The 14,052-nt window shown below is 39.5% G+C and overlaps 1 protein-coding gene across 1 annotated transcript in view; it reads left to right on the forward strand.

Annotated features, from left to right (window-relative positions):
* Positions 1 to 14,052, forward strand: part of C7 (complement C7) — a 74,369-nt gene that overhangs the window by 44,156 nt on the left and 16,161 nt on the right. The window contains exons 10-14 of the mRNA XM_054489647.1: positions 2,628 to 2,794; positions 5,276 to 5,504; positions 6,693 to 6,864; positions 9,351 to 9,438; positions 12,023 to 12,155. Of these exons, the coding sequence (XP_054345622.1) occupies positions 2,628 to 2,794; positions 5,276 to 5,504; positions 6,693 to 6,864; positions 9,351 to 9,438; positions 12,023 to 12,155 (789 nt within the window). The remainder of the gene's footprint in view (positions 1 to 2,627; positions 2,795 to 5,275; positions 5,505 to 6,692; positions 6,865 to 9,350; positions 9,439 to 12,022; positions 12,156 to 14,052) is intronic.

Raw genomic sequence — 14,052 nt, forward strand, 5'->3', positions numbered from 1 at the left:
TGCGAACTGGATTAAGAAAATGTGGCACATATACACCATGGAATACTATGCAGCCATAAAAAATGATGAGCTCATGCCCTTTGTAGGGACATGGATGAAGCTGGAAACCATCATTCTTAGCAAAGAATCTGTAATTCTTAAATAGGTGTGCTGGCTAAGGCAGTGATTCTCAAACTTTAGTATGCATGATGCTTACCTGGGGGATTCTCTTAAAATGCTGATTCCAAAGGTTATTCATTCTCTCAGATATTCTCCTGTAGGTCTTTGTGGGGACTAAAAATCTGCAGTTCCCTCGGATGATTGTGATTCAGTAATACAGGGATGGGATGTGATTCACTGCATTAAAAAGGGCAACTGTATATATTGAAAACACAGCTAACAATGAAGATGAGGAAGCATCAGGTGATTTGTTAAAACTATTAAGATTTATAGTCACAGAAAGTAAAATATTTCACGTTCTCATATGTGAGAGCTAAAAAAATTGATCTCATGGAGATAAGAGTAGAATGATAATTATCAGAAGCTGGGGAGGAGGAGGGGTCAATGAAGAGAGGTTGCTTAATGGGTATAAACCTGTAGTTAGGTAAAAGGAATAAATTTGACTAGGTGTAGTGGCTCAGGCCTGTAATCCCAGCACTTTGGCAGGCTAAGGCGGGTGGATCATGAGGTCAAGAGCTCAAGACCATCCTGGCCAACAAGGTGAAACCCTGTCTCTACTATAAATACAAAAATTAGCTGGGTGTGGTGGTGCACGCCTGTAGTCCCAGCTACTCGGGAGGCTGAGGCAGGAGAATTGCTTGAACCTGAGAGGCAGAGGTTGCAGTGAGCTGAGATAGTGCCACTGCACTGCAGCCTAGTGACAGAGTGAGACTCTGTCTCAAAAAAAAAAAAAAAAAAGGAATAAATTCTAGTGTTTGATAGCACAGTCAGGTGGCTATAGTTAACAATAATTTATTGTATATTTTAAAATAGCTAGAAGACAAGATTTGAAATGTTCCCAACACAAACAAATGTTAAGGTGATGGATATCCTAAATATCCTGATTTGATCATTACACATTCTATGCATGTATCAAAATATCACATGCACCCCATAAATATGTACCATTATTTTGTATAAATAAAAAACAAAAAAGCAAAAAAAAAACTGTCAGGCTTTAATGATTTCTGAATATGAGTACAATATGCTTATTTTATGAAATTGCAAAATTTGGACAGTTACAAGGAAATGAAAACCACTCAAAATCCGATCTGCAAGGTTGGAAATTTCTTGTCATGACCATTACAAATGGAGATAAAGTATTTCCAAAATTATGAGGCACATAAATGGAAAAGAAGCTTCCATTAGCATTTCACACTTTTCAGAACACTTTTCATGTGTTAAGTAATAGATTTCTGTTAATTAATAGCTTATTTTATTCATTGTTAGTATACCAGATGCAATAAACTGTTTTCCTTCCAATATTTTATAATGAAAATTTTAAAACATATAGACAAGAATGTTGTAATAAATACCCATATACCCATTTCCTATATACAGTTAGTATTTTGTAATTTTACTACATATATGTACATATAATATTTATAATATTGACTGATTCTTTGAAATATATATTATGTATTTAAAGTGTTTATAATATTTGCTGAACTATTTGGAAGTAAGTTTCAGATATCATAATACTTCATCACTAAATATATGCATGTATCATCTAAGAAGAACATTCTCTTGCAAAATGTGACACTCACACTAAAAACATAAAGAACATGAACAATAATTCCCTAATATCATCTACTCTCGGGCAAGAGTTGTTTTTCTTTTTTAAAAAATATACCTTAGTTTTGACTAGGTGCAGTGGCTCACGCCTGTAATCCCAACACTTTGGGAAGCTGAGGCAGGCAGATGACTTGAGGCCAGGAGATTGAGACCAGTCTGGCCAACATGGTGAAACCCCATCTCTACTAAAAATACAAAAATTAGCCAGGTGTGGTGGCATACACCTGTAGGCCCAGCTACTCAGGAGGCTGAGGCATGAGAATTGCTTGAACCCGGGGGGACAGAGGTTGCAATGAGTATGCCACTGCACTCCAGCCTGGGCTACAGAGTCAGACTCTGTCTCAAAAAAAAAAAAAAAAAAAAAAGAAAAAGAAAACCACCAAAAATAAAATAAATATAGCTTAGTTTTTAGAGCAGTTTTAGGTTCACAGCACAATTGAGTGCAAAATACAAAGAGTTCCTGTATATCCCCTGCTCCCACACAGGCAAAGCCTTCCCCACTATCAACATCTCCTATCAGAGTGGAACATTTGTTACAATGGATGAACCTACATTGACACATTGTCATCCAAAGTCCATAATTTACATTAGGGTTCACTCTTGATGTTGAGCATTTAATGACTTTTGACAAATGTATAATGACATGTGCCCACCATTGTAGTATTATACAGAACAGTGTCACTGCCCTAAATATCCTTTGTGCTCTGCCTATTCATCCCTCCCTTCTTTCTGACCACAATTTATCTTTTGACTGTTTCCATAGTTTGGCTTTTTCCAGGATGTTATACAGTTTGATAGATTTTTTTTTAATACTTGATAGACTTTTCACTTTTCATTTGCTTTCTTCTGTATAGGAACCCAGAACAATGTGTTGCGAGGAAACCCGTTCATCAGAGGGGGAGGTGCAGGCTTCATATCCAGCCTTAGTTACCTAGAGCTGGACAATCCTGCTGGAAACAAAAGGCGATATTCTGCCTGGGCAAAATCTGTGACTGATCTTCCTGAAGTCATAAAACAAAAGGTATGTCATGCTTTGTTTAAAGCAATAGGAAGCAGTCATGTTTATTTGCATGAGGAAAATGAAGGTGGTTAAATCAAGACGGTTAAACATACATGGCTGTAATTAGCATTTTCTGTATCCCAATTATATTTTGTAGAGTAAAATGAATGCACACATAATAATAAGAAACAGAAGGTGTGTTATATTCATATTTTATTTGCAAATGTTAAATGTCTTGCAATTACCAAGAGAAATTAATGACAACATTCGCATTTTTAACTTTTGATCTAAGTTTGATTATGTCTTCCTTGGTCCCTAATTCAGAGGAGTTATAGATTCTAGCAAGGGGAAGGCATGTAGGTTCGCCTTCTGTTATGTTCGTATCACCTTTCTTTGTGTGGCCATGGCTCATGGGCTCCTGAAGTCATACAAATTAGGATAGTAACAAGTTGGCTGGCAGAATTTTAAGATGTTTTATTGTTGTCATCAATTCTTTTATAATGCAACATATGTGTTTCTAAAAATCATTGAGCTATGCAAAATTGCACAATAAAGGGCTTATGGAAAAAAAATCAGGTTAGAGATGCAGCACTCAAATTTATCATCTGTGACACTCGTATGAAAAAGATAGGTGCCAATAAAAATAGTTGCATGGTTTTATACATGTTAAATTATTAAAAACGTATCTATACTACAATAAGTGTGGTGCATTACCTAGAAAAAGACCTGAAGCTTTCTGGGTGCTGGAAGGGTTATGGCTTGTGAGTTACCGTGAAGTGGTAGAAGGACAGCAGTCAGAAACCCGACAGACATTTGTAACAGCAGATGTGAACAGTGTAGTTTATAATGCAGGAAATGAACTGACATAGATGTTGAGGCGCGTGTGAGTGTGTGTGTGTGTGCATGCACATACGTATGCATGAGTTTTGAATATTCCTATGTGGCTTGTTTCAGCTGTGTGAAGCATTTTATGTTCACCCTGTGTTTCATGTGGACATAGTTGTACATCAGAAAATCTCAAATCTGTGCTATACTCAAAATTTTCAGTATATCAGTCTCAATGGAACAAATTCACCTTATCAAAACAAACACTATAGCAGAACTGATTCTATGATCTATTCCCTGCATGAAAGTCAATGTCCCAGGCAAAGCCTGATTTTCAGAGACACATTTTATAAACTCAAAAATTGCAATAGGTCCTCAAGTTCCCTCCTAACACCCATGAAGTGCCCATTGGCTTCCAAATACGGGTGAGGGAGGGAGGGTGAAGTTTTCCTAGAAAGTCTTATCTTAAAGGACCATCTGTTAATATTCAAAATGGCCTGTATTCATTGTCAGCATCCCATACAAATCTTTAGAAACCCTTGATTAGATTAAATTATTGATTAGAGAAAGACACATGTTCTTTAACAGTCTCCATGTATTTTTCCACATAGGACTATAAATTATCATATTTGTGCTAACTTTTTAGCAGGGCAAAAAAGGAACACGGAAAGAAAAGGCGCTATGAAGGTACAGGTATACGACTATGCAAAGCCATTGTGTTCGCAAGAGCTTGGGCTCTCAGGAACCGATGGTGCATATCTCTTCCCAGTTCAGGCATCATGGTGGCAGCCTGAAATTGGCTATGGTGAGAGTAGCTACAATGCAGAAACTGGCAAATGCTACAAAGCTGAGATGTTTCTGTTCCTGGGAGAGCAGATGGTTAAAGTTGAGTCAGCACATCTGTGATTTCAAAGTTGCTTTTTCTTCTGAAATAGCCAACGCAGAGTAATAATGTTTACCTGTTTTAAATTTCTCCATGAGGAAAGAATCCATGAGTTCCACTAAGAGATATGTTAAATCTCTCAGTCAGGAAATTTAATTCTAAATTTGATTTCACTTGCTTCTTTGCTGTAACTAGAGAATGAATGTCCTGTTTTATTTTATTTTATTTTATATTTTATTTTGAGATGGAGTTTCACTCTTGTTGCTCAGGCTGGAGTGCAATGGCATGATCTCAGCTCACTGCAACCTCCGCCTCCTGGGTTCAAGTGATTCTCCTGTCTCAGCCTCCTGAGTAGCTGGGATTACAGGCATGCGCCACCACACCCGGCTAATTTTGTATTTTTAGTAGAGACGGGGTTTCTCCATGGTCAGGCTGGTCTCGAACTCCCGACCTCAGGTGATACCCCCTGCCGCAGCCTCCCAAAGTGCTGGCATTACAGGTGTGAGTCATCGCACCTGGCCTGTTTTTTTTTTTTTTTTTTTTTAAATCTTATGCATGCACAAAAGATATATAAAAAATTCCTCCCCCATCTGACCCTAATTTTCCCTAAGTTTGTCTTGATTTTGTTGCAAAGAGAGTGCACTGTTTTCTTTTGTATTTGCATAAGAAACAATTATAACAAACTTACCAGTGGCTTTTGATTTTGTTTTAATGAGAGTCATGCCTAAACATGAAAAGCAAAATATTCTTGCCTAAATCCCAGATTACTGACTATGATGTCTTTATCTCTATAGCTGACACCTTTATATGAGCTGGTAAAGGAAGTACCTTGTGCCTCTGTGAAAAAATTATACCTGAAACGGGCTCTTGAAGAGTATCTGGATGAATTTGACCCCTGTCATTGCCGACCTTGTCAAAATGGTGGTTTGGCTACTGTTGAGGGGACCCATTGTCTGTGCCATTGCAAACCATACACATTTGGTGCGGCGTGTGAGCAAGGAGTCCTCGTAGGGAATCAAGCAGGTCAGTGGGGTGAATTTTCTCTAGTCACCCTGTACACATTGAAAGGGAATTACCCTGTTTCTCTGCTCCTTGAGATGCTTCTTTGTGTATGAAGAGATGAAGTCTCAGATGAATTTAGAATCCTCCTTCCCTTTCCTTCTTCCAGATTATAGCTACTGTGGTTAAGGCTCTTTGCTGTTATCTCTATTTATCCAACTGAATTAACAGCCCTACTGTACCCTCCACTTCCCATTCTCTATTAGAATAGAGTTATGATTAAAACACCTTTATCGTCTGTAATTATCTCAATAAAGTTTTGCTGTAGCAAAGGTCTGTGGAGCTTGTATATTTGCATTGCCTAATCTTTCTGATGGCATGCTCTTTGAAACATTTCTATTTCTATTCTGTATGATGTACTATCAATCACTCACAAATATTTGTTGAACATCTGCTGTGTGCTCTACAGTGTATATGGTGCTTCAAGCGCTTAGTACAGGGCTATGTGAAATTGACTTTATGAGTAGTCAAAGTATGACTACAATCTATATACTTTTGTTTCTATATTTATTTACATGTCTGTCTCTTCTAGAACGCTCATTACTTAAGGTCAGGGCTGTTTGATTCCTCTCTTTATTCCCAGAGCTTGACAAAAGGCTTGATTCATGGAAGTCACTAAATGAACAATAAACGAATAAATATAAGACTAAACTATAGAGGCTTATATACAAGCATTACAAAGGCATCCTTTTCCCCAAATGTCTCTCCAAGTGGCTTGTTCTGGTAATTAAAATTCTATGACTGTGATTCATTCCTTTGTGGCTTGGATTTCCCCTTATCTGTTAAAATGGAAGCACCCTCTCCTGCTGTCTAATTAAATAGAATGGTAACATTTCCTGCCCACCTCCATTCACTGTTGTGAGAAGTAAATAAATGATACAATGTACGTAAAAGTGCTTTGAAACAGTTGTAAAATAATCAACAAATTAAGGATATTATTGCAAGAGGTTCACTAATGCAACCTTAATATGGACATTCCTAGTCTGCATGCAGAACCATTCTGAACATTGTAGAAAAACCTCAATGAAGAGTGAAGGTAATCAATATCCAGAATGATCTCTTCCTCCAATTAACTTGTTAGCAGGAAGCATAGCACTAAGTTCCCAAGCCCTCTTTAAGAACTTATTGATCAACCTCTTTCTCATCTTGCAGGAGGGGTTGATGGAGGTTGGAGTTGCTGGTCCTCTTGGAGCTCCTGTGTCCAAGGGAAGAAAACAAGGAGCCGAGAATGCAATAACCCACCTCCCAGTGGGGGTGGGAGATCCTGCATTGGAGAAACAACAGAAAGCACACAATGCGAAGATGAGGAGCTGGAGCACTTGAGGTAATGGAGACCCGACCCCCTGGCAGTCGCGTAGAACACAGTGCCCTCTGCAGTTAGCGTGGAACACATGATCACTGCTGTAGAGATTTAGAAGTTAAATGGCTATTTTTACCAGGGACTGCTTTGTCCCTTAGCACTAGGGTGAGTTGAAGGAGCTTGCTCTGTGTGCTTCAGGTTTTCCTGAAACAAGTGTTACAAAAGACTGGGTAATTGGGAGTAGTCCTGCTGAGTGGATACGATCATTTTCATTTGTTTTGGCCACCTACTTGCTATGTGACCTTGGGCAAGTTACTGGCCACATCTCTAAAATTAGCATGATAATAGCAGGAAAACTGATACTAAGATTATCTGTTTATTGTTATTGTCAGAATTAAATGAGATTAAGCACCCAAAGTGATTACTAAGCATTCATTAAAGTTTGTATTACTTTTCAGATATACCATTCTTACTCATTTATTTTTTGGATTAAGCATAGAGCCAGTTGCCTGAGATGGAGAATATCTTGGTGGGTGAACCCAGTAGCCTGGCACTAACTTCCTATTTGTCAGGACTCTGCAAAAGCCGTCTCAAAAATGCTCAGTTGATGAATCATAGCCCTGGGTCAGAATTCTTTATGCCACACTACTGTTTTACATTGTCCTTAGAAATTTTTGCTGACTGGACTTGGCAAAATGTTCTAGTAAGATAATTTGAAGGTCATGTGACTTGAAGAAAGAGATGAGGTGCTTGGGTATCTGGTAGAAGCATAGGATGAATAAAGGAAAAAGAATAAGGTGGGAAGCCTTATTCCTAAATCTTTGGTGCCTTGTAATCTGGCATTAATCAGTATCTCTTGACTGAGGAAGCTGGCAAGCATGTGAATTATGGTGGGAAGAGGATGCTGGCTGCTGTGCACATGTTTCTGGGAGGATGAGGGTCTGGGAGGAGATCTCTGAGAGGTTGCATTTTTCCTGCTTTTTGACATAAAGCTAGGAGGAGAGGTACATCCTAAGAAAGGCATTGAAGAGGTTTTTCACTCTTGGTGCTCAGGGGAGGGGAAGTATCATCTTTCTCAGTACGAATAGGAAAATTAAACTTGCCACAGTTTCCTCAAAGTATGGCAAGGTTATAAGGAACTCAGATGAGAAGGAGGCCACACTCCCAGGCTATTTGTACTGCTTTCTCTCAGATTTTGTGTCTCTGGAGTGGAGATAATATTAGTGTTATTTTGACCTTAGAGGCAGTCTTGAAAACCATTGTTTAATGACGGATGTCATCATTATCATTATCTTTATTACGGGCTCCCCCAGGAGATGCTCATAGTAATGGTAAAGTGTCAGGATTGGCACTTGTGGGATGATATTAGGACTTCTGTTCTCTCATCTTCCTTTTAGGTTTAAGATTCTTACTCCAAGCCTTACTTAAACTTGCTTTCACCAAATAATGTGCTTTCAGTTATACACGTTCAGAAAAAAATGTAGACACTAAGATTTCCTATTTCTCTATTGCCTTGTGAGAGGTAGAAGGTGCACAATTGTAGGAGCCTGACTGACTAGATGTAAATCCAGCTCTGGTATTTATTAGTTCATAATCTTGGACAAGTTATTTGAACTTTCTGTGCCATTGTTTTTTCCATGTATCTCATGGTGTTGCTGTATGAATTGAGATAATGCACATATGCAGAGCAACTGCCATGGTGCCTGACACATAGTAAATGCTTAGTAAAAGGTAGTTATAATTTTGTGTTACCTCTCTTTTGGGGTCACTAACCTAATTACCTTCTTTTTTTTTTTTTTTTTTTTTTTTTTGAGATGGAGTCTCACTCTGTCACCCAGGCGGGAGTACACTGGTGGGATCTCAGCTCACTGCAATCTCCGCCTCCCAAGCTCAGGAGATTCTCCTGCCTCAGCCTCCTAAGTAGCTGGGATTACAGATGTGCACCACTGTGCCCAGCTAATTTTTGTAGTTTTAGTAGAGATGGAGTTTCACCTTGTTGGCCAGGCTGGTCTGGGAACTCCCGACCTCAGGCTATCTGCCTGCCCTGTCCTCCCAAAGTGCTGGGATTACAGGTGTGAGCTGTCACGTCTTGCCCAATACAGAATTATTTTCAATACAGAATTTTTTCAATACAGAATTAATTCTGTATTAAATGAATTTCAGAACCAAATGGCAAGAGGAAAAGTAGGTTTTGAAACAGGTGACCTCTAGAAAGCACAAAGTAGTATGTTGGCCAAAGACTTTCTTTTTCTTTTCATTCTGTTTGTTTTTCATACTACTGACCTAGAAGCTATTTAAATCACTGTCTTTTGTTAGCTTGAGTTTATGTTTGAGTTTTCTACCACAGGATGTAAGCAGATATTTGGTTCTAAGAAAGACAAAAATATTACACCAATGTACTTAAATGAATGGAGTTCCTTCTGATACAAAGGAGAAATCCAGTGTAATGCAAAATAATTATTATACTGTGCAAATCAATCACATTAATTACATTTTTTTTTTCCTTCCAGGTTGCTTGAACCACATTGCTTTCCTTTGTCTTTGGTTCCAACAGAATTCTGTCCATCACCTCCTGCCTTGAAAGATGGATTTGTTCAAGTTGGTTATAAAAGATATTTTTTTCCTTTATAATGCTCTAACTTCTCTCTCTCTGCTGAGCCCATAACCTATTTTCTTCCTCCATGGTGAAGCCATGCCAAAAATATTTTATATGTGCATTTTAGTTTTAGCGGTGAGGGTTTTAGTGTGTGACTTTTTTTCTTTGGCCCAAGGTGATTTGAATTCTGCAGAAGGCAGTGTATCTTCTATGGTGTGGGAAATCAATACTGCCACCCAGTGAATCAAAAATGTCATCATGCCAGAGGGCTACTAAACATTGCCACCCTAAACACTGCCACCCTAAACACCAAACTCAAATCTACAAGCTTGCTCTTTAACTCACAGAACTTCTCTTATTTTTGCCACTGACTTTTTTTTTTCCCCTCATAACTGTAGGCCCTGGGATGAAGTATTAGGTTTATTCCAGGAGTCAATAAGATAGTTAGCTAGTGTCTAGTGAGATATGGATCATTCTACTTGGAGCAATTGAACTTTCCTGTTCAGGAAAGAAGAGTAGTCATCTGCCATTTGTCATTCTAGGGACTTTTGTTGTTCTTGGCTTTTGGGGCATTTTAGTTAATGCTGCTCTCAGTCTTTATGACGAGGCTTTGGCCTGAAGCCCCAGTGGTGCCTCTTCATGGCTCACACAGGATGTTGTTCATGAGGACTCTCTCCATGTTACCAGCGCTGCTTTCCTCACAAGGGATTTTACTTTTCAAACCCCAGGCCCTTGAACATGCATTCACTGAAAATTTACTGAGGTTTCCCCAAACGTAGGCACTCTTGGGAGATGAAAGTTGTGTGTTCACGCACGTGTGTGTGTGTTTGTGGAGAGAGAGAGAAAAAAAAAATCAACCTAGCATCTCTACCACCCATTCTGTCCTACCACAGTCACCATAATTCATGGAGTTCCTGAATGGAACATATGCTCAGAGAATAGGCCAAGCAAACTCATGCATGTTAGCAAAGCATGAGGCTGCTGTCCCCAACTGCAGTGCGTGTGGTGTTGTTTTAGGGGCCAGGAGTCCCAAATATTGCTCTATGGACTGGCTGCATTCGAATTACTCAGGGAACTTACAACTAGAGATGGCTCTTTCTCCCTTGTCCTCCACGTTTTCTGATTTGATAGGTTGGGAGTACAGCCTAAGAGTCTAGTTTGTAATTTCTACAAGTGATTATGATATACAGCCGCGTTTGTGCACTGTTGAATCAGACTTCCTCATATGAAAGTTTTTGTTTTGTTTTGTTTTTGCAAGGTGGAGGAAGGAATAGGATCATGAGTCGAAACAGAACATGTGCTCCTCCCCATTTCCCTCAAACCTCAGCATCAGCCTGGCCCATTCTGTTTCCTACTAACTTCCATGATAGAGCCAGAGTGGGCCAGGAAGCACATACTGACAATGGGAAGGAGATACCAGGAAATCTTGTTCTAATCCCTAGAGCAGAGCTGGTCAAGGCCTGAACTCCAAGCCCTCTCCCAGGCTTGAGTTTTTCACCATCCCCTTGGGTGGAAGAGAATGAGAAGGGTAAGGAAAGAGAGACCCTGAGTGAGTGTGATTACCCTTCATCCACCCCCAGGCTCAGACTTCAAATTCCTCCTTGCTTCACCATGAAAGCTCGCTTCCTGCCATTATAGGTTAGTGAAATGTTCTTGAATCTGACCCAGCCCCAGCAGCATTCCATACATATGGTGTGGAGTAGGGGGTAAGATGGGAGAAGATCAACATTATGCTTCCCCTAAAAGTTATCAGCAAGAAACTTAAACTTTCATGAACATACTAATAGGATTGGAAAATTTCTGGGTGTTCATGCTGACATTTTGTAGGCAGTATGGCAGTATTGCCAATGAACAGCTCATAATACCTTTTTTTTTTTTTTTTTTTTTTTTTTTTTTTTTTTTTAGAGAGAGAGAGACAGAGTCTTGCTCTGTCACACAGGCTGGCATGCAGTGGCACTATCTCGCCTCACTGCAACCTCCGTCCCCCAGGTTCAAGTGATTCTCATGTCTCAGCCTCCTGAGTAGCTGGGACTACAGGCATGTACCACCATGCCCTGCTAATTTTTGTATTTTTATTAGATACAGGGTTTCACTATGTTGGCCAGGCTGGTCTGGAACTCCTGACCTCAGCTGATCCACCTGCCTTGGCCTCCCAAAGGGCTAGAATTACAGGCGTGAGACACCATGCCCGGCCTGGTAATACCTTAATATGAAGAGTTGACTGACAAAGATGTTCTCCAAATCTAATAAAGAACTGATTTTTCCTAAAAGTTAAAGGAAAAGAAATTATTTGGACAGAGTCTAAATAATTTTAATAGAATGTAATTTTAGTAGAATGCTTAGTATAGTCCTTGGTATTTTGGGAGCAATCAATACATTATAGACAGTGGTATAAATAGTTTTATTTCAATTATAGTGTTATTGACTATATAGGGGAAAATGTTTTTATAGATACTTTTCTGAATCAGTTAATTAAATGTAGCTTGCCTGATGATTATGATTTATAGACCAAATATATGTAAAGAAACCTTTTGTTAATGCAAAATAGACAAACTCTTTCCTTTTCCATCTTTTGCTTTTGTTTAGGATGAAGGTACAATGTTTCCTGTGGGGAAAAATGTAGTGTACACTTGCAATGAAGGATACTCTCTTATTGGAAACCCAGTGGCCAGATGTGGAGAAGATTTACAGTGGCTTGTTGGGGAAATGCATTGTCAGAGTGAGTGGCGTCAGTTGTATACAATTTAAGATAAGAAAATTACGTGGAAGAGAATGAATCAAGATAAATGACACTCACCATATGGCCCATGTGTTGGCCTTCCTTTCCTGTAAGACTGATATGATCCTGTTCAAGTTTTAGGAGCGACTTGAATAAGCCCTCCACCTTCTCTAGTTGGTAATGTTCCCATTCAGTGAGGTCAATTTCATTGCAATTTAAAACTGTCTGGTGCAAATTAGAATAGGCCAGGGAATTCTCTTTAGATGAAGACCATTAGGATATTCTTTAGAGTTCAGTTACTTAGGATGTACCACAATCAATCAACTTTTTTAAATGCTTTGCATCCTATTCTGTTCGGATAGAGGCATCTGAATAATAGCTTCTGCATGCCGCACCACCCTGAAACTACTCTGGCTTCCATCTCTCTTGCAATATAAGTTTGTTCAGCAAATGAATAGGCCGAGCTGCAGGGATACATTTTTCCTAAATCAGTTGCTCTGTGCTATATGAGGAAAGTCCTAGTGTACACACACACACACACACACACACACACACACACACACACACACACATATATATTTCTCCCTTTGGGAATATACCTATTGTGAAATTTCTGAGTAATTGGGTATTCATACTTTGGGTATACATACATTTAGATTTGGTGGAGGCTGCCAGCCTTCCAAGTGGTTGTACTGATTTACACCTCTAGCATATCTGATAAGTCAAGATTGCTTTATGTCCTTACTAACACTTGATAGCATCAGACATAGTGGTGAGCGTATAGTGATATATATACATATATATTTTTGGAGACAGAGTCTCACTCTGTTGCCCAGGCTGGAGTGCAGTGGTGCCATCTTGGCTCACTGCAACCTCCACATCCCAGGTTCATGTGATTCTTGTGCCTCAGCCTCCTGAGTAGATGGGACTACAGGTGTGTGCCAACACACCCTGCTAATTTTTTGTATTTTTAGTAGAGACAGGGTTTCACCATGTTGGCCAGGCTGGTCTCGAAGTCCTGAACTCAGGCAGTCCACCCATCTTGGCCTCCCAGAGTGCTAGGATTATAGGTGCGAGCCACTGTGCCCGGCCTATTTTTATATTTTTTCTAATGACTAATAATGTTAAGCTTGTTTTCATATGTTTGTTGGCCATTGGTTATATTCTTTGGAGAAACGGCTGTCCATGTCTTTTGTCCATTAAAAATAATTGGGTTGTCTGTCTTTTTCTTATTTTTTAATTTAATTTAATTTTTTATTTTAATTTTTTTTAATTTCCATAGGTTTTTGGGGAACAGATGGTGTTTGGTTACAGAGTAAGTTCTTTAGTGGTGATTGTGAGATTTTGGTACACCCATCACTCAAGCAGTATACACTGCACCCAATTTGTAGTCTTTTATCCCTTACCCCCTTCCCACCCTTTCTCTCTGAGTCCCCAAAGTCCATTGCATCAGTCTTATGCCTTTGCATCCTCATAGCTTAGCTCCCACTTGTGAGTGAGAACATGCAATGTTTGGTTTTCTTTCTTTCTTTTTTTGTTTTTTGAGATGGAGTCTCTCTCTGTTGCCCAAGCTGGAGTGCAGTGGCACGATCTCAGCTCACTGCAACCTCTGCCTCCTGGGTTCAAGCATTCAAGCAATTCTCCTGCCTCAGCCTCCTGAGTAGCTGGGACTACAGGTGCACACCGCCACGACCGGCTAACTTTTGTATTTTTAGTAGAGATGGGGTTTCATTATGTTGGCCAGGATGATCTTGAACTCCTGACCTCATGATCTGCCTGCCTCGGCCTCCCAAAGTGCTGGGATTACAGGTATGAGCTACCGCGCCTGGCACAATATTTGGTTTTCAATTCCTGAGTTACTTCACTTAGAATAATAGTCTCCAGTCTCATCCAGGTT

The sequence above is a fragment of the Pongo pygmaeus genome, chromosome 4, assembly GCF_028885625.2.
Source record: "Pongo pygmaeus isolate AG05252 chromosome 4, NHGRI_mPonPyg2-v2.0_pri, whole genome shotgun sequence".
In the NCBI taxonomy this organism is placed as follows: domain Eukaryota; kingdom Metazoa; phylum Chordata; class Mammalia; order Primates; family Hominidae; genus Pongo; species Pongo pygmaeus.